The 19,047-nt window shown below is 42.8% G+C and overlaps 1 protein-coding gene across 6 annotated transcripts; it reads left to right on the forward strand.

Annotated features, from left to right (window-relative positions):
* Positions 1-528: 528 nt before the first annotated feature.
* POFUT2 (protein O-fucosyltransferase 2) lies at positions 529-17,013 on the forward strand. Of its 6 annotated transcripts, none has more exons than XM_078860570.1 (10): positions 529-589; positions 1,194-1,344; positions 2,857-3,116; positions 5,335-5,479; positions 6,147-6,257; positions 6,946-7,012; positions 8,157-8,282; positions 9,780-9,960; positions 12,435-12,558; positions 15,761-17,013. In XM_078860570.1, exons 2-10 carry the CDS (start codon positions 1,199-1,201, stop codon positions 15,912-15,914), a joined length of 1,314 nt encoding a protein of 437 aa, XP_078716696.1. In that variant the 5' UTR covers positions 529-589; positions 1,194-1,198; the 3' UTR covers positions 15,915-17,013. The 6 variants fall into 6 exon arrangements, with proteins under 6 accessions (XP_078716696.1, XP_078716697.1, XP_078716693.1 ...); XM_078860571.1 differs by having other exon boundaries at positions 12,467-12,558; positions 15,761-15,895; XM_078860567.1 differs by lacking the exon at positions 15,761-17,013 and adding an exon at positions 14,951-15,754.
* Positions 17,014-19,047: the final 2,034 nt, after the last annotated feature.

Here is a 19,047-nt window from a genome sequence, read left to right on the forward strand (position 1 = left end):
TATTAAGATGTGTGGAGCTCAGCAGGGGTTGATCGTGGACAAGTGATTGGTGACCACCATGGCGTCACAGGTGTTATCGACTCGGAGCCTCGATGTGGACAGCAGAGGGCAGTGCAGCAAAATAAAATGAGGCTTTGGTCAAATTCCCACCCACGGCGTGGGGGGGGGCCTCATCCAGCAGTGAAATGACCCAATTGCTAAAAATGTGAGATGTGTAAAATGACGTCATGGCACGATAGCCACTGCCATCGCCGTGCAGTCGAGTAAGTGACGTCATGCCAGTCGTATATAGATTACGTGACGTCAAATCCCGCGTTTCCAATTGCGTGTAGCCGGCTCCAGTGTAAGATCCCCCTCCACCCACCACTCATGACGTCACCGCCTTTTTCTCTACCGTGTCGCTGTCACCCTCGCGATGACGTCATCGGCGTGTGTCTTACATCTTAATGACGTAAAACCTGCCGTCTTATCGTTCGCGATGACGTCATCGGCGTGTGTGTTACATCTTAATGACGTAAACCTGCCGTTGTATCGTTCGCGATGACGTCATCGACCGGCCTTTGAAGTTTGAAACCGGGTTCGCTCCCAGGTGCTCTGTGCGTGTTGACGCCTCTCGCTCTGTGCGTGTGTCCGTGTGAGGGGGGGCACGGTAGGGGGTGCATCGGCCAGTCAACGCAGACAGACGATCCATGGGTGCACCCACGCCAGCGGGCGATCGATTCTTCACGTGGCCTCAACGTGCACGCAGCCTGGCACAAGCGCCGTGGTTTAGTGGCGAATGGCGGTGGTTGTGTTAAATACTGGCGCGGCTTTCTCTGTTATGTGTGTGTCGGAGTCGCGGGCGGGGGGGGGGCGAAAATCTGGGCCTTCCCCTCCGGTTGATTCGGCCTCAAGCGAGTGCCTTGCCGCTGGCACGTCGTAAGACATCGCCACTGGGGAAGACAAAGGCGGCCGGGCGTGATGCCGGCCACCCACCCACCCCCCTCGTGTACCGTGCCGGCCTTCCTAGGTTGCCGATCGCTCACAACAGCACTTGGCCTCCACCGAGTGCTAAAAGGCGACAACGGGGTGGGGGGGGGGTAATCGTTGTGTTTGTGTTGTTGACCTCTTGTTTTTGTCAGGTCGGTCGAAACTTCCTTCGCGCCGTACGTAGCCAACACCTTTCCCCTGCCGCTGCTGTTGTTGTTTACTAGGAGCCATGCGCTGGCTGCTGGCCGCGGGGCTGCTGGCTGCGTGCGCCGCGGGGCGCGGGACTGAGGCCGAGGAGGATGATGAGGGCGGCGCGGGGCTCGCGTTCACTGCCGGGGGCGCCGCTCAGCCCGTGCCGGTGGCGCGGGCTCGCAGGTTAACGCGTTACCCAACTCCGTTACCCAGCGCCGTTACTTACTATTTTACCTAGCACGTTGCCACCACGTTGCCATCACGTTACCACCACGTTACCTATCACCGTTACCACCACATCTATCACGTTACCACCACGTTACCTATCACCGTTACCACCACGTTACCTATCACCGTTACCACCACATCTATCACGTACCATCACGTTACCTATCACATTACCACCACGTTACCTAGCACCGTTACCTAGCACCGTTACCACGTTACCTATCACAGTTACCTGCCACGTTACCTAGCACCGTTACCCACCACGTTACCCACCACGTTACCACTACGTTACCTGACACGTTACCACTACGTTACCTACCACGTTACTGCGGTACACTATGGGCCCTGTACTCCAGTTGCGCAAGGCCTGCAGAGGTCTACTCCAAGTTACCACGTCGTCCTGTTGCTGCGTTACCCTATGAACTCCGCTCCCCACTAACTTGTGAGTGTCCTCATCCCGCCTGCAGCTACCCTCGTTACCCCACGAGCCTTGACGCATTCTCAGATAATCTGCAGCTACGGTAACGGTTACTCCGTTACCTTGTTATCTCTGTACCCTGTGAGCCCTACACCTCACTGACTCTGGGCCCATAGGTCTCGACGTTAATGCGTTACCTCCTTACCCCGTGAAGTCGACACCCCTCTACTTGGTATCCCGTTACCTTGTTACCATGTTACCCCATTAACCATAACCCACAAAACCATAGCCCACTAAACCTGGAAACGTCTCCATTATGAACCAATTTGGGATATCTCCATTATGATGCGTTTTAACGGTGTTGTGAAGATGTGATATGCCCCAAAGTGTATGCATTTTTACTCCAAACATGTTCTTGGTTTGCTGGAGTATTGTAGTTTGGGAACCTGTCAACTAAAATGGGTGTAAGGCCTTTTATCAGATGAATTGGTTCACGTACATGGTAACTTTCACAACCGTAGGGTGCAGTATGGTTTATAGTATTTCAAAGTGAAACTTCATTAGCCAAATTAAATTTCCTGCCCTGCATTCGAGAAAAAGCATGCAGAATATGATATAGTTAGTTTCTTCCGCACTGCGTTGCCAATCACACATAAAACAAACAAAATTGGATTACACATTGCACGAAGTTGCAGGAAAATAATGTCTTGTCCTTTAATTTTTAAATGTACTGTAATGGCATTATTATTCAGTGGCAGGGACATATTGTAGAACATTTGTGCTAGCTTTGCCTTGGCTGTGCAGCCAAAAAAACAATCCTGATAATGTCATTAATGGGTGTTTGCAGTGGTTTACACATCAACAGGGTGATCCTGCAGAGAGACTGGCCTCTGCCATGGGAAACCAAAATATCCATTACCGGAGGATGCACACCACGCCATCGTTTGAGCATGAAGACAATTTGATGTTAGACTTGGCGCCACAAATATTCGTGTAAGTCATTCGACAGCCATGAAAACTAAAGCCGCGAATGTCCCCCGAACGCGCAGGTATCTTCTGTACGACGTGAACCCTGGCGAGGGCTTCAACCTCCGGCGGGACGTGTACATGCGTGTGGCGACACTTCTGCAAAAGCTGGGTAAAGCCGAGCCGTGGGTTCTGGTGCTGCCGCCGTGGGGCCGCATGTACCACTGGCAGAGCCGCTCGCTCAGTCAGCAGCAGCAGCAGCGCATCCCCTGGTCCGCCTTCTTCAACACGCCCAGCCTGGCCGCCTACGTACCGGTCATCGAATACGAGGAGTACCTCAAAGGTCAGCGATTGGTCACGCCAGCACCGAAGGCTTCTGTAACCGTCATACTTTGAATTGTGTTACGTGCTCAATATGTTTTGACAGTTGGATGGCCTGGAGGATGTTCCACTCCAGGTTGTACAGAGTCTGTGTGGCTTGAATCTAGCGTCTGACTGGTAAATTACAACAGTCATTCATAAATGATCAAATTCTACAGTCTCAGTGATTGACTAAAAACTGCAAAATGATCGAATTGCATACAATGCAATTTTTAAAAGATTTTTGGTTATACATGGATAATAGCGTCAATACTTTATCAAGTCAAAACTTTATCAAGGATGTTAATTTGTTACGTGTAATAATCTGTTTTATTATGGAATAGGCACTTGGGATTCAAGCAGTCTGCTGGTGTTTGAGCAGTAAGCTTTAGCTCATTAAACATTGCCTGATTTATTATCTCTAGGTTATTCTGAGTCATTATCTCTAGGTGATTCTGACCTTTTATCACTTTTTTTTCCCCGTGTTGAGGCTCACCTCTTCAAATAAAATGACAGCCACTTGGCAATGTCCTGTGAGAACACGGCCTATTAATTGAAATCTCTACTCGGTGTAAATGGATGGAATTGAGCCAATTCCATCAATAACTAAAACGGGGTGTTTTGTGTTGGCGTAATAGTTAATTTGAATAGCTTACCTGCATTATCATGATCATCCATTACTGTATGGAGAGTTGTTTTTCTTCCCCATGCTGTCATCGCCTCCACAGTGCGGGTCTCGCGATGCCACAGACCATCTCGCGACCGCACATTACTGTCATTACTCCATCTCAACGGTAGTCATCCCCTCTTGCTCGATCTCACCTGTGGCGACTCCATCTTCATCATTCTCATCTGTTCGCCATAAATCCTTGCAGGGATGTGTTGTATCCAAACCCACTAATGTTTCTTTAATTATCAATGGAATTTTAAAGACAAGCCACAGTGCAACTATCAATGCAACACAAACTATATAGCATATAGTAAACCACTGTCATCTGTTCTCCTTCAATGGAGGAATAGAAAAATTACACAAAATTTCTTCAGCATTGGCATTTACCTCCTGAACATATTGCCATACGCAAGAATACATTACATCATCGAAATGTATCAATGTTTTTTGAATATATTCTTGCCTGGTATCAACACACCCGTTCCATCCAAGCAGAGTTTGATTGGCGCAGTGGAACTCCTTTTCCTGTAGCATCATGCCACCATTGATTATTTTCGAGCTATTATTTTTTATGTAGCTCAGTACATGCTTTTTCTGTCTTTTTCTCTGATTGTAAAAGACAGGTGGGCATGCCTAATGGTGTATCACATTTGTCACCTCATTTATGTCAAGTGCTTCAGAGGTCTCGAGAAAATTATCTACTTGGAAAATTCCTAACTCATCCAGAGAACACAAATATATTGTGAAGCAACCTAGTGCAGATTTACTTATATTCCTGTTTACAGTTGATAAAGTCTGTTGGTGTACAACACATTATTTTACACCAAAACTGGAACTTGCATTATGTGGTTATTATAATGTATATTTATTACACTACCATTTACATTAGGAAGACCGTAATTTAGACAGTGTTCTTGGAAATAAAAACATTTTCTAACTTAAACGTCATAATTTACTTTGACACATTAAATGTAATAATGAAGTTCTTTACCCAGGAATGCCTCATTGCATTTACATATTTTTTTTCAGAACGCTTCTGCATTTTCATATTTGGCCAATTTCATTTATAAGTGTTTTGCATGTCGGACATAACCAAAGTGCTTGGGTTAAACCACTGCATAAGAGGTAATACAACTTTAAAACGTTCCACATATTGTTTCAATAATCCATTGCTGTACTCTGACCATCCCCTGGCCCACCTCGCAGCCTAATCCTCCATTACTTAGAATCCCATGACAGTCTCTCAGATTAAGTATTAACCATGCCTATAAACTGCTGCGCTTACAAAAAATGGCAAATATGGGTGAATTCAGGATGCGTTGATCATAGGCATATTTTTTTTGCTGTAGAATTCGGAGCATTAGCCATTTTTTATGGCATCGTAACCTAGTAATCTACCTATAAAACACAAATACGCTTAAAATGTTTTCGAATATTTTTTTCATAACTGCTCGTTCTTGTGTTCCATCCACCAGCACATATGGTGACATAGATTCTTAAGTGAACGTGATTTATCATGTGTCTTCGCCAGAGAATGGAGGGCCGTTCATTGAGCAGGTGTTCTACCTGCAGTCCTATGCGGAGGGCTGGACGGAAGGCAAGTGGGAGGAGAAAGTGGACGTGCGACCGTGCGTTGAGAAGCCAGTCTATCGTCTTGACGAGCACGGCTATTACAGGTACACCTGCAGCTATTGACAGCGCCATAGACATAATGAGCGCTAGCTAATGGCTCATCTCCGGCCCGTTTACGGGTGCACCATTATTCACTCTATGCCTATGTGTATACCCTGTATCCGTGTGTGTCTGTGGCGAGCAGTGCTCTGCGCTGTGGTTTTGGAAACCTCGGTTAAATTCCTGGTTAAACCCTGGTTAAATTGTACACATCAGTAGCAATCGCTGTATCTCTTGGACTTCTAGGTTGACTTAGGCTGAAATTAGTACTTGGTGCCATTTGGTCATCATCAGTCCTATACGTATGCATATGCTGTATCAGGGGCGGTTGCACAAATTATGAAAACGTTAACAATATCGCATTGGTTTGATGTTATGCTAATACAAAAATAAATGCATTTTGTCTTAGGTGTATTGCACCACAAAATATAGAAAATAAACTACAAAATAAATAAGTGTGATCAGCATACTTTTAATAGGCCTTTTTTACAATGATTCTGATGCCCTGAAATTCATATTGAGGGAGACTGCTTATATACTTAATCATATAGTTTCTTAATTATTATGCCAATAAAAAAAAAACTTCCCTTCTGAAGACATGCACATAGAAGCACACAATGCTCTCGTGTAGAGATAGGCCCATGATAACAGTCACATATTGTCTACTTACAGAGGCTGGTTCTGGGGCTATCCAGAGACAAGAGCCAAAAATGTCACGTGCTTGTCTGTACAGGGCATGGCCTCCATCATGGTGCCTCTGTTGCTGCGAAACACCTCTGCCAGGTTAGTTGAGTGCTATGAGATGTATAAACATGGCCCGGGACCAGTGGCTACGCTTCTTTTGGGCTTTCTAAAAAGGCAAAGACATTTTCGGTAGCACTGCAATATTATTTGTGCAGACAACCAATGTGTTAAAGCCATCAAGTTGTGTACTTTTTATATTTTTTAGTTCATTTGTTTTGCTGTCATGAATATGCAAATACTACATGCAACATGTATGTTATTGCATCAAAGTAGACATTAATTTACTTGGTTGTTATAATGTGCCTTATAATTGGAAGGTTACAAATGAAAATTGTGGTAGGAAGTCCACTTGAACTAATTATCTCTGGGGTTAATAAAGTAAATGCCATTTAGAGGGACATTAACAGTGGTCATACATAGTTAATCAGGCTTCTGCTGTGTTAAAATAAATGGTAAAATTAAATTGCCAGGATGATTTTTCACTTGGCTAGACATTCAGATGGAAAATAGTCTGAAATATGCATTCCTATACAAAGATATGGATTACTATGGTGGTTCTCTACAACTTATGAAGTCTTGACTTAAAGCTTACGTGACTGCAGGAATTCATATTCTTTTGGTCTTTCGGTAAAGTCACATAGATAGGTTCAAATAAACCTATCGACTAACTTATGAAATGTAAGCCCTATCACTCTTTGTGCTCGGTGTGGTTTTGTATTAACTGCAGGTCTGTGATGTTGGATAGAGCTGAAAACCTTCTGCATGATGAGTATGGACAGAAAACCTACTGGGATGTAAGACACCCATTTCCAACACCACATGCAATGTTCCTCTGTGGGACAGACCTAAGAATCACAAACTTTCAATTAATTTACTGAACGTTGGATCAGGCCACGAAGCATTGCATTCTTTGCCATCACCATTCTTCCATCAACCCCTCTTCTACATTTGAACAGTGAAAATGTTATTTTTTATTTTTCGACGTAACAATAAGTTGACATTTGTGAAATGGCCAGAGAGAAACATTGAAGAACGATTTTTCACCCTTCCACCAGACTGTCATGAGATTCAATAATAAAGTAATAGATGGAATCTAAAGTCAAAGTCACGTCCATGACACCCACCTGCTCGTTCTAGCGGTATTTAATTAAAAAGTGAGTGTGTTGTGTGCACAGGATTGTGGCAGGCCAAGAAGGACACTTCAATACAGTGCACATCCTGTCCCTGCACTTTTATCCTTTACCAATTTAACCTTATGTCTGCCAATCAAGAAATGTTTTCTCTCTAATGATTCAATTTTAATTTACGCGCAACCTTTGGAAAGCAGATACAGGCACCAATTGGATCTGCCTTGTACAAACATGTGCTGCGATGATTTATCTTTTAAATAAAATAATGCCACATAGCATCTTCTTGTTTGTTTATCAATAATGAATGAACATGGACATTACTTGTATTATAATAGCGTAGCTATTAAATGTCTACTAAAGCAATCATGACCGATGGCCGTGTTTGACTAAGGTTTATGCTTCTAAGACTGTGCTAATGACATAAAATAAGGTAGGACAATATTACCACCATTGTAAAGTAAAAAGCCAAAAAACTGTGCCTTTTTCAGCTTAGCATCAAAATGTATTCATCATCAAAACTATATTCCTTGAAACTTTGTGTAATTTTACACTTTGTATTATTTTTGATGGCTGCTTGTTATGAGTTTTTTTTACTTCAAGGTTTTATTCATCATAAAATACAAGTATACTGAGTATGAGCCTGTGGTGGTATAACAGTTGGCACACTGGACTTGCAATTCAGAGGTTGCCTTTTTGATTTCCCGGTCCGGAAGTTGAAACAACGGACATATGTATTTAATCCACTGCCTCTGTCCATCCGGCAGTTCTAACTGAAGGAATGTATTCAATATTTGCAATTGTTGGCCAGGCTAGGCGAAGCATGGTGTTTGCACGGCCTCTCCGAGCCTGGGCTGATGAATTCCGGGCGGAGCACCTCAACTCCACAGACGCCACTGACAATACCTTCTTCCAGGAGGACTGGAGAAAAATGAGGGTGTGTAAGAAAACGCTTCGTTAAGCCGTCATTAGCGAGTGCCTTTTCTAGATTCAGACAACGGTGGCAGTGAGTATCCCTTCCAGGAAGAGGTACACGCTTCTACGAGACGTTCGACTATTGAGTTGTGGTATAGTCAACACGCTGTGTAGCATAGTTTCAACTAGGCTCGATTATTGCAACTCGCTGCTCTACGGGACATCTGGCAAAAACATCACCAAGCTGCAGCGTGTGTACAAAATGATTTGGAACGTGTTGTGAAGGGTACTGCAAAATCCAACATAAGGTCGCACTAATTACACGTGAAGTGCTTGCCACAAATGAACCACATTATCTTGCTGATCTCGTCAAGGAGCATAAACCATCATGAAAACTCCGGTCATCCTCGCAGCGGCTTTTGGCTGGCCATCGAACAAAGACGGTCACTGCATCCCGCGCTTTCAGATGCGCTTCTGCGGCCGTCTGGAACGCTCTTTCGATATTAGGAAGCCATTGGAGCTATGCACTTTTAAATCTAGATTGAAAACGAATTTCTTTAGAACTGCTCTTTGTGTTTAGTTTGTTGTCCTTCCCTGCACCTCCAATTAGCAGGGTTGGCTACGTACGGTGTTAAAAAAGTTCAACATACACTATTAGCCTCGATAGAGCTCTGCAGCATTGCAGAGTGTACCATTAATTGCCAGAGTTATCATATCCGCATGTGTAATTGTGAAAGAAAGGTAAAAGTGATATTCTACCATTTTTTTAATGCATTGCAAGGGATGCTGGCTGGCCAAGTTGCTCGAGGCTTTGCCTGTAATCACTCTTGGACCCGTGACAAGCAATGGGCTAATTTGTGCGCACTCAGCAGGACCTATATCCGTAGGTCACTGTTTGTCAGCATTGTGACCCACAATTAGGAAATTGTCCCTCCTGGAATGCTTATCATTGTCAAGATACATCAGCCAAGCTATGTTATACCAATGGTAGAATGCTACCTTTGGAAATACTACAGGGCAGTGTCGGTAAAACATTCATTATAAACCAAAATCAGCCGTTTGTCTATCCATGCTACCACCTCCCAGTATAATCATGTGATTCTGCAATCCATCTCACCCCTGTGAATGAACCAATCTCGTTGCTACATCTGTGGGTAAATTTTCTAGTTTAGGTGCCTTTACATTTCAAGTCTTGTCCATCAGCCATCATCATACAGCACTAAGTTGTGTAGCTTAATATTCACATACCTAAATACCATACCCTATAGAGCGTGGGTTAGATATATATTGATTGATACACTGGGATAAGGCCTTCTGTCTCTTGAGCTATGGTATTTCCCATTTTAGTAGTGATTCATTGAATATAATTCAGCTCGTCAGTATAAGCAACAGAGATGACAACATTCGTAAAATGTAAGACATATATCTGAACAAAAGATAAGACATTTTTTTGTACTGTGGAGTACATTGAAATGTGTTTACCATGCGATAAGATGTATTTCTTTTTTCCTGGGTACAGGTTAAGGTGGGAACGGCTACAGGTGGACCATACCTCGCTGCTCATTTGCGGCGGAAGGACTTCCTGTATGGTCACTCGGGGGACGTGCCCAGCCTGGAGGCAGCGGCTAACACCCTCCACCGCCTCATGAAACAGCTGAAGCTTCCCCACGTGTTCATCGCAACCGATGCTGACCAAGACGGTGAGAAGGGCGAGCTGTACGCACGCGTTGTGTGTTTACGTGTGTGCGCAGGTCTCGTTAACAGACATTGCGAACGTTCCAACGCGACTCGGGAGGCCCGGAGCCTGACTCTGGAGCTCTTGGGAAAGCTCAAGATGCTCGTCAAGTGCACCTCTCTCATTTTTCTTAGGTTTTTTCGGTAAAGTCACGTAGGTAAAAAATTAAAATTAATAAAAGTAAAATTAAAATAAAAATCACGACGTTTCGGAAGCAACACAAGCTTCCGTCTTCAGGTGGAACAGTCACAGCACGATAGCCGTCTTCAGGTGGAACAGTCACAGCACGATAGCTGTGTTGCCTCCGAAACGTCGTGATTTTTATTTTATTTTAATTTTACTTTTATTCATTTTAATTTTTTACCTACGTGACTTTACCGAAAAAACCTAAGAATATGAATCCTTGCAGTCACGAAAGCTTCAAATCTAGAATTAATGCACCTCTCTCTTCGTTTGCTTCCTGAAGCTGGAAGGGAGGACTGGTGTCTGCTGCATTTGTCAAGGGAAGGGGAGCGTTCCAGATTGCGGGAGCTGCTGCAGAGAGTCGTCAATGACCGGCTATAACAGTCGTTGATTTGTGGACTACTAACAGGTTGAGGGACAAGCTGCACCACAGAATGTGACGATTTTCATCGGGTGGTGTGAGTAGTAATGCTCAGTATGGTGGGAGGCCAATGCAAAGAGCACGGTGATATGGGACTGTGAAATAATATCAGCACCGCAGAAGAACCTGTATGTCTGCCCGGTTGTTGTGTAGTCTTTATCATTTGCTGATGCCGTTGGCTGATGGCCTAGTGAGTAGGAAATTGGAGTAACTGAGATGGGAACCTACGATACAGCAGGCGAGGGTGATTGCTAAAGCAGTTGAGAGCTTTGGATGGATGTGAAAGCTTTGAAATGCTGATTGCATGGTAATGATCAATCTGTTGAAAGAGAGCATGCCCATCCGCCATGCGGGCTGTGACACTTATTTCACCATACATCACCACCTTCGGCTGTGCGGGTTGGTGAAGGACAATAGATTCCACTGCACTGCCCTCTACCGCCCACAACACCTGGTGGTCACCCATCCAAGCACTAACCAGACTGAACCCTTGGCTTCCAAGGTCTGATGGGATCGGGCATATTCCTGGCGATTTGGTCCTGGTGATTTGTCTATGTTATTCACTCATAATGGGCACGGTGACACTCTTGGTTAGGGTATGTGGCTTGTAGTCAGTTAAAATCCCAGTCACGTGTGAATTGGAATCTTCATCAATCTGTAGGAGATGAAAAGTGTTCTTAGTTTGAAAGGTCCAAAGTTGTTATCTGATGTGGCAGCTGCCCACTGTCAAAAATGCTTAATTTACACCAATGGCTGAAGGCCTTAAACTGAGTTTGTGTACATACATGTGGTCTCATTCATCAATTCATCAGCTGGAAGGTGATATCTGGCAATAATATTCGATTTAGCTATAGTCTGATACACAAACTCTGCCACTTACACTACTGTTGACATAACAGCGCTCTTAGAATGATTTAGAGCAGAGGCTTTATTGTAAATAACGAACCCAGAACTGGGAAGCAAGTTAACTGCCTGCTGTACTACCCATCTATTTTGAGCGGCAGGGTGGTGCAGTGTTAACACTTGCACTTCACAGCAAGAAGAACTTAGTTTAAATTTCCATCCCAAATATGGAAATTACCCACATTACTAAATTGGAATTGTATGTACATTGCACTTATTTTGCACCGTACAACAAACTAAACTAAGGAAATTTGTTTTCAATATTACACATAGCAACATTGCCCCATAATGCAAAAAACTTGGCAGGACCCTTCTGAAAAATAGTTGAGACTCACTCAGTGAGACTTTCCTGGCTAAACAAGCCTCACCATGAAAATAATAACATGCAATGTATACCGGAGAAATTATATTACTCCGATTGATGCTCCTGCTGTTGTGGAGTGACTCATGCAGCCGGCTATGGCTGCAGGGTTTTGGTAGTACATGTTGTTTATGCCATTTGTTGTGAAAATTCCGTCACAGTTCCTATGATCACTGTTTCATTGCTTTCATGGCTTTATTTTGGTGATTTCGAAAAGTGTATTGGTTTAGCCATGTTTGTTTGTTGTAGTACATAGTTAGACTGATGGCCTTAATCTAAGTTGTCTTGTGGTTGTTGTTGGTTGTTTGACTTGCATCCCACTGGGATTTTTGCACACAGTGTTGGTGTACGGTGTTTTTTCTGCAATATTTTGCTGTCTTTTCTTGTATTTTCTGTTTGCACTCAGTCACATATTCACTTTAAGATGTTTTTTTGTTCATGTTTTTTGTTTGTTGCGGTTGCACCCGATTCAAGAGCCGAATGGCTCACAGGGATATACCTAACAAATGAACTTGAACTTGAACGCATTTTTGGGTGAGACGGTGCAACTGTGTGTGGTTGTTTGGTGCAGAGGTACGCGAGCTCCGGACGCTGCTTCCACAGATGGTTCACTTGGAACCGACTCAGGCGGAACTGCACAGGTTCCTGGACGGGGGCATCGCCATCATTGATCAGTGGATCTGTGCTCATGCCAGGTGCGTTGCCATTTGATTTATTTGGCCGGAGGAGAGGCTGTTTGAGGTTCATTAGCGTCTCTCTCAGGAGCGAGACCTTGGGAGATTTCGGGAAAATGTCGTGAAATGTTTAAGTGCATTGGTTGAAGATGAGAGATGTTCTTGTCTGGAGAGAGAATGTGTGGCTTGAGGCAGATAATGTTGAAGGTGCAATACAATCTGACTGATAATTATGGTCAAGGCGACCAGAAAAATGGCCTTGGTCGAAATTGTAATTACAGATTGTAGGGTATATCTTATCACGAAGCATAGACTCTACCTTAATGTATTTGCCGAGATTTTTCGAAAATAGTGTTACATAGATGACTACGTTTTAACCTATTGTATTTATTCGTATGTATTATCTGGTCATGTATACGTTATCTTATTTTATAAATTCCACTTACCCTTTCTAATAATTGGAAGTGTTCTGTGGTGAAAATTAAATAGGTGAACCGTTAAAATAGGTGTCATTTCTGTAACACTTTTTTAAACTGACGTGTGCCTGTGTACAGCTGCGCACACTTGCAATGCTGGGCATTGGCTTTCATTTGATGTAAAGACTGAAACTATTTTACAATGGAAGGGGGTTAGTCAGTTTAACACGTAGGCTTTCGCGACCATTATTATTCATAATATAGGTTTTTGTGTCAGATCGCGTTATTTATAAATGTGTCGTAAGTGAATTATTTTGTCCTTTGAAAAACGTGACAGATTTTTGACTGTTTGGCCGTGTCGGGTGGTGGAGGGTTACGACACATTTATAAATAACGCGATCTGACCCAAAAACCTATATTATGAATGGAAGGAGATGACATTCAATTTGTGGCTGTGCACTGACAACGCTGCTTTGATAGTTGGGTGCGAGTGGCTTGGTTGTACAGCTCTCACCCATCGCCTTTCCACAGTATTTCACCGACTTAGGTGCGTGTGTCCGCTGTAGCTTTGATTCGCCGGCCAGGCTTTATCGTGTATTTGTGGCTGCGTTACAGCCGAATGTGGGGCTCACATCCTGTAGCCCACTGCCATTTTTTCGTTATTCTCTGGCCCTAATTAGTCGTGATTGGCTTAAGGTGCAGATTCAGCAGAGTGCCTTTTAGATAGCGTTATTGGATAAAGGACTCGTACACCCAGAGGCACTACCTTGTATACACACGTTTGTATTTCAGTATTTTGAAATGTCAGTGTTCTGACAACTGGGGTGTAAAATGTGAGTCACTTGCCGTGCTTCAGTCATTATATGCACTTCAGTTTGTGCTCTGTACGCTCCCTGACGGTCAATGCATATTTAAGGTCTGGCGCCTTAGAGTTGCATTATAGTCAATCCAAAAGGATGTAATGTTACAATTTCAATGTGTATGGTATCTATGATAAAAAAAAATTCATCCATTGATAAAGATTGTTGATCTTGAATCCTGCAACGACTGTTTTATTTTTCCACCTTTGCTGTCTCCAGTGATACCAGTGGGACAAAGGTTCACAGTAGAATACCTGCAGAATCTGCATAATTAGCCAAAACATTAACATGTTAAAAACCAAACCTTTTAAGCGAATCGAAAATTCACCGTCCAAATATAAATTTAAACACCACTGTTGATATTATCATGTAACCCCTTTTTATGTGTAGCAAGGTAGTTTATATTTAAGTTTGAAAAGTACTGATTCTAATATTTAACTGAAAATATATTTTAATATTTAATATTGAACAAATCTCTTTGCCGTGTATGTATTTTTTGCCTTCGTCATAAAACTGAAAATCGTGACATTTCAGACAGTCCACCTGAGCGTAAACGCAGGGCTCATTTCCCACGTGCGCACATTTATAGTGCCACTAAAGTTCACAAACGAAGCGAATTCGATTGTGTGCGCCTCATGCACGGGCAGAGTGATTACTAACGTAAGCTGCCTAAATAACCAAAAGACATCGTTGCATAGAGCGTCCACGAATGGGTCATTTCAGTGTCAGCATTGAACGTGGAGTTCTTTATTGTTTACCCAAGTCAAAGACTGGCATACGTTTTCAGTAAGCACCGGTAATTTTTTTACTCGAGGAAATTTTTATTTTAAAAGGTATATACAGCATATTCAATATGTCGTTTGTATGTTTACATAAAAAACAAACAACCAGTCCCATTTACTCTTCGACTGTGTGGGCACAAGTTGTACCTTGTTTGGTCAGAGTGATGAACGTAACACGCAGCACCAGGCACAATAAACCCTTGATTCGGTGTTCTTTTGCGAACTAAGAACATTGAACATTATATCTGGCAAAACTGTGAATTAGGGAATGCTATTTCTTGTCATGAAAACATTATTCTCTAATTCTCTTTCTCACTGTCACTATTTCTCTCATCCCCTGCATATCTCTCCATAGCTTCGCGATCACTCCATACCTCCTCTGTCCGCTTCTCCGATGCCATACTTCTCATGTGCTGTGCGCTACTCTCACTCCAAATATTTGTGGAGTGTGTCCACTTCCCACTCCAAGCATCTCCATCCGCTCATGTATCCCAAGTCCCTCATACTGCATCAGCTCTGCTTCCGTCCATGTGGACGAATGCTCAGTAATGATGAGTGCTCTGGATGGTTCTGGTTCTATTATGCTCGTGCGTCAAAGCACACATCATTAATGAGCGTCGAGTCACATGGAGTGGGATGTGTGCAGGCAGAGGAAGGGATGCGTAGCATGAGAAGCGGGACGTTTATAGATTGAAAGGAGGGAGATATTTGGGGGGAGAAGCGGGAGATTAATGGAGTGAAATATGGGAGATGTGCAGAGTGAGATTGGGAGATGTTGTGGGGTGAAAGATGGGCGATACGTAGAGTAAGATGCTAGATTTACAGAGTGAGAGGTCGTGGATGCATGAAGTGAGATGTGTGGAGCAATTTAAATGGTAAATATCCTGTAAAGTTAACAAAGATAATTTACCAGAGAGACGAGTCCACGCCATGTGAATGTGGAGTTTGCTCCACTCGCTCGGGGCCACCAACAAAGATGTGCACCTCTCATTTTCTTGCTTTTTTTAGTAAGTTTTTACTAACATTGTCAGGTTAGTAAACTTTAGACATGGTTTCTGTAAGCCATTTCAGTGTTGAGCTGTTTTACCAATCGACAATTAGCGAGGTCAACCAGTGTCCCTTACCACTAGAACGCACAACGCTCCGTCATTGCTTCTCATTCCAGGTACTTTATTGGGACATCGGTGTCGACGTTTTCATTCCGGATTCACGAAGAGAGGGAGATCCTCGGATTCGACCCCCGCAGCACGTACAATCGCTTCTGCGGGGACGCAGAGGACAACTGCGAGCAGCCCACGCGCTGGAAGGTCATCTACTGAGCCAAAGGTGGCAGCACCGCACTTGTTCCACGTGGGTTCTTAGAATTAGCTGAAAGTGCCCTTTATTCAGAATAGGGAATGACTGCGTGTGCTCTTGAAGGCGACTTGTGGCCCCTTTGAGTTATTAGGGGTGGTGAATGTAAGGCATGTTGTACTGCAGTGATAAGAAGGATGTTAAGTGTCTGTTTTCCTGGTCTGATTGTGTACTTGAACAGAGTTGCCTTTGACATTAGTAGAGGGTTTATGATGCTTCCCTTTGCCAATCAAGTACGGGTCTCCTGTATCTAACCATCGTCATTTTCTTATGAAGTTATTGTTTAGAAATAAATAACATCACACTAACGTACTAACTAACTAACTGTTGATACTGTACACGTGGATACTTTTGAAGCTAATGGTGTCATAACTATCTGGGATTGATTTTCTAAGTATAAATACAAAATATATCGAATGAAATATACAATTTAACATCTAAGCGAAGTTCTACTTTCATGAACAAGAAAATAGTTCACTCTAAATCAGTTTTAAAGTGAACCTTGATGGATTTTAAAATTATCTTTTGTTAATTATAAAACTTGCTTTTAATCCAGAATACCAATATTAACCCCCAATGTTTACCGAAAAACCTTGACATAACTCTTGAGGCCTAATGTCAACTATATATCCTATTCCTTAATCTGATTGGACTCTACTCCTGTCTGGAGCATTAATGCTCTTCTTGTTTCACGCTTTTTTTATTCCAACTAAAATGCATAACATTTCCCTCATGATCACATCTTAACGAATTGAAATAATATATTTTTAATCGTGTCCAATTTAACAAAACTCAACTTGGTTGAATTTAAAAGAGGCATCACATTCATACTTGTTCTCTGTTATCATATACGCAGGTTCAAAACTACACTAGTCACACCACAGAGACCGGTCTCATGTGTCACGTGGCGTGTGTGACATTACCAATTCCACGATAACTACTATGTCGGCATGATAGGTAAACTGATATGAACCCACGAATTTGAGTGGCTGTGTAATGTGGGTTCATCTTCTTGGTTCTTTTGGTAAAGTCACGTAGAAGGGAAGTAATAAAATAATAAAAATAAAACATAATAAAATAAAATTATATAATATTTTATTACTTCCCTTCTACATGACTTTACCGAAAGAACCAAGAAGATGAATCCCTGCAGTCACGAAAGCTTTAAATCGAAATTTAATGTGGGTTTGTTATTTTCAAATGCTGTTTGAAATTGTACAGATCACTAATGGCAGGTGACAGATATTTTGTATGTTTTGGACATTTACCTGTTTACAGTTCGTGAACTTTGTTGCAGTGACAATTTCACAGACCTCTATCGATACTCGGTGCTTAGCTGTCTACTCATTACAGACTCCAGTGATGGTATTAATCTCAGCACTACCTTGATCGCACCTGACTTGTATGTAAACATTGCTATGTATTTGCTGTAACGTGAGACTTTCGTGATATTTTTAAAGACTTGGAATTTACTCTACAAATGTTTGAATATGAATGAAAATAAAATAAAGAATTCTAGACATTTTACTGCTTTGTGTGTGCAATGAGGTGGGTTTTGTGTATTTTCTGGTTTCCTTCCACAGTTAAAATAATACACACATTGCACCTGGTATTGGCAAAATATCCCAATGCTGAAAATGTACCTGCAAATTACTCAGTTGAGCTTACACATAACAACACTCACTCCCTACTTCGAAAACAGGACCCTTCCAAAAAAGAGTCATCGCACATTTGTTTCACATCATTATTTTAGAATAGGGTCATCAATCGTGAACAGAGCGACGTGTTCAAAATGTGGCCCAGGTAGGCCATCATTCAGAGGGCCGAAAAGCTCAAACGGAAAGAGCTGGCCAGATCTTGGCTGTGCCGTGGATGTGACAACACAGCCAAATGAAACTGCGGGTGGCCTCTGACGTTTTGCAGGCTCTTGTGTGTGCATGTGGTCAGGTGTTGGTCTTGTTGGAGGACAACTGGCGTCTGGATCCATTTTCCGAGTAAGGACATTGATTTATTTTATTCAGTGTCAATACAATTTAACATTTTAGAAGGATAAATACAACGTTATTGGGCTGTTCCTCGTATATACAACTCCAATGCGTGTTTTTGAGCCTCGGTTTTGTGGTGCATATATTCTCTGCACAAACAGGCATTAAACCCTATTAACAGAGTAAATCCAGTTAGCCAATCGCAATTATGAACTTCCATTAAAATCAGTGTCTTCCTGCCCAAGTGGGCAGTGGCGCTGTCTCTGTTAGCAGCCTGTCGTCCACTGTCGGTGGAAACTACGCTGTAATGCAGAGGGCCCGTCTGTCAAAGTAACGACCAGTCGTGACTTTTGAAAATTATCATCGGCCATGATGGCAATCTCCACATGCTGTCGCATTCCGTCCTTCTGCTGCCACTCTTTGGTTAGTCTTGCCCACCGACCATAGGTCTTTCGAGCGACTTCCTGCACAAGCTCAACTTTCCTTAACATTCATTATGATGCCTATAACTTGCATAGATTCTCTGATCCCTATCCCTCTTTGTCTTTCTCAGTCTAATGCAAAACGTTCATTTTTGCAGCACTTTTTTGCATCCTTTTCAGATGTCTTATTCCAATTGTCCTTGTCTGTGCCCAAGTTTCGAAATGTACCTCGCCAAGTTTCGAAACTTTTTCGAAACTTGGCGAGGTATTTACCATCTCCTAGCCACCGTGGCGAGATGGTATATATCAATACCATATACCACCGTACTATATATATGCCTTCACGGGTTTTAACATAAAAAGGACAATTTGCTGCCTTAAAAGCAAGTGTGACGCCAATTGGCGGATGTGTATCGGGCCGTGCAATGAACGCCTCGTCCAGCATCACACGCATCACGTGCCACTGTGAGTAATTCCCTGCGACGATGTGCTTTTCCATACCAGTTAAGTCCCTGTTTTCACGTGGATTAAAACAACTGTTTGTTTAAAATTTTACGTAAGTGATATTTAAAACAGGCTTTGTGGACACAGGGTAATTTGATTGGAAATAGGAAGATATTTTTAAAAAACGCATTCAGTGTGTGTGCATATATATTTTTTCATCAATTCATCCTCTGATAATTGTAATAGAA

The sequence above is a fragment of the Lampetra fluviatilis genome, chromosome 10 (genome assembly GCF_964198595.1).
Source record: "Lampetra fluviatilis chromosome 10, kcLamFluv1.1, whole genome shotgun sequence".
NCBI classification, from domain to species: domain Eukaryota; kingdom Metazoa; phylum Chordata; class Hyperoartia; order Petromyzontiformes; family Petromyzontidae; genus Lampetra; species Lampetra fluviatilis.

Bases quoted from the DNA above. Each gene is read 5' to 3' on its own strand.
- POFUT2 (XM_078860567.1), top strand. From the start codon at position 1,199: ATGCGCTGGCTGCTGGCCGCGGGGCTGCTGGCTGCGTGCGCCGCGGGG. The intron at 6,258-6,945 runs GTTAGTTGAGTG...TATTAACTGCAG, and splicing joins CTGCGAAACACCTCTGCCAG to GTCTGTGATGTTGGATAGAG. The intron at 8,283-9,779 runs GTGTGTAAGAAA...TCCTGGGTACAG, and splicing joins AGGACTGGAGAAAAATGAGG to GTTAAGGTGGGAACGGCTAC.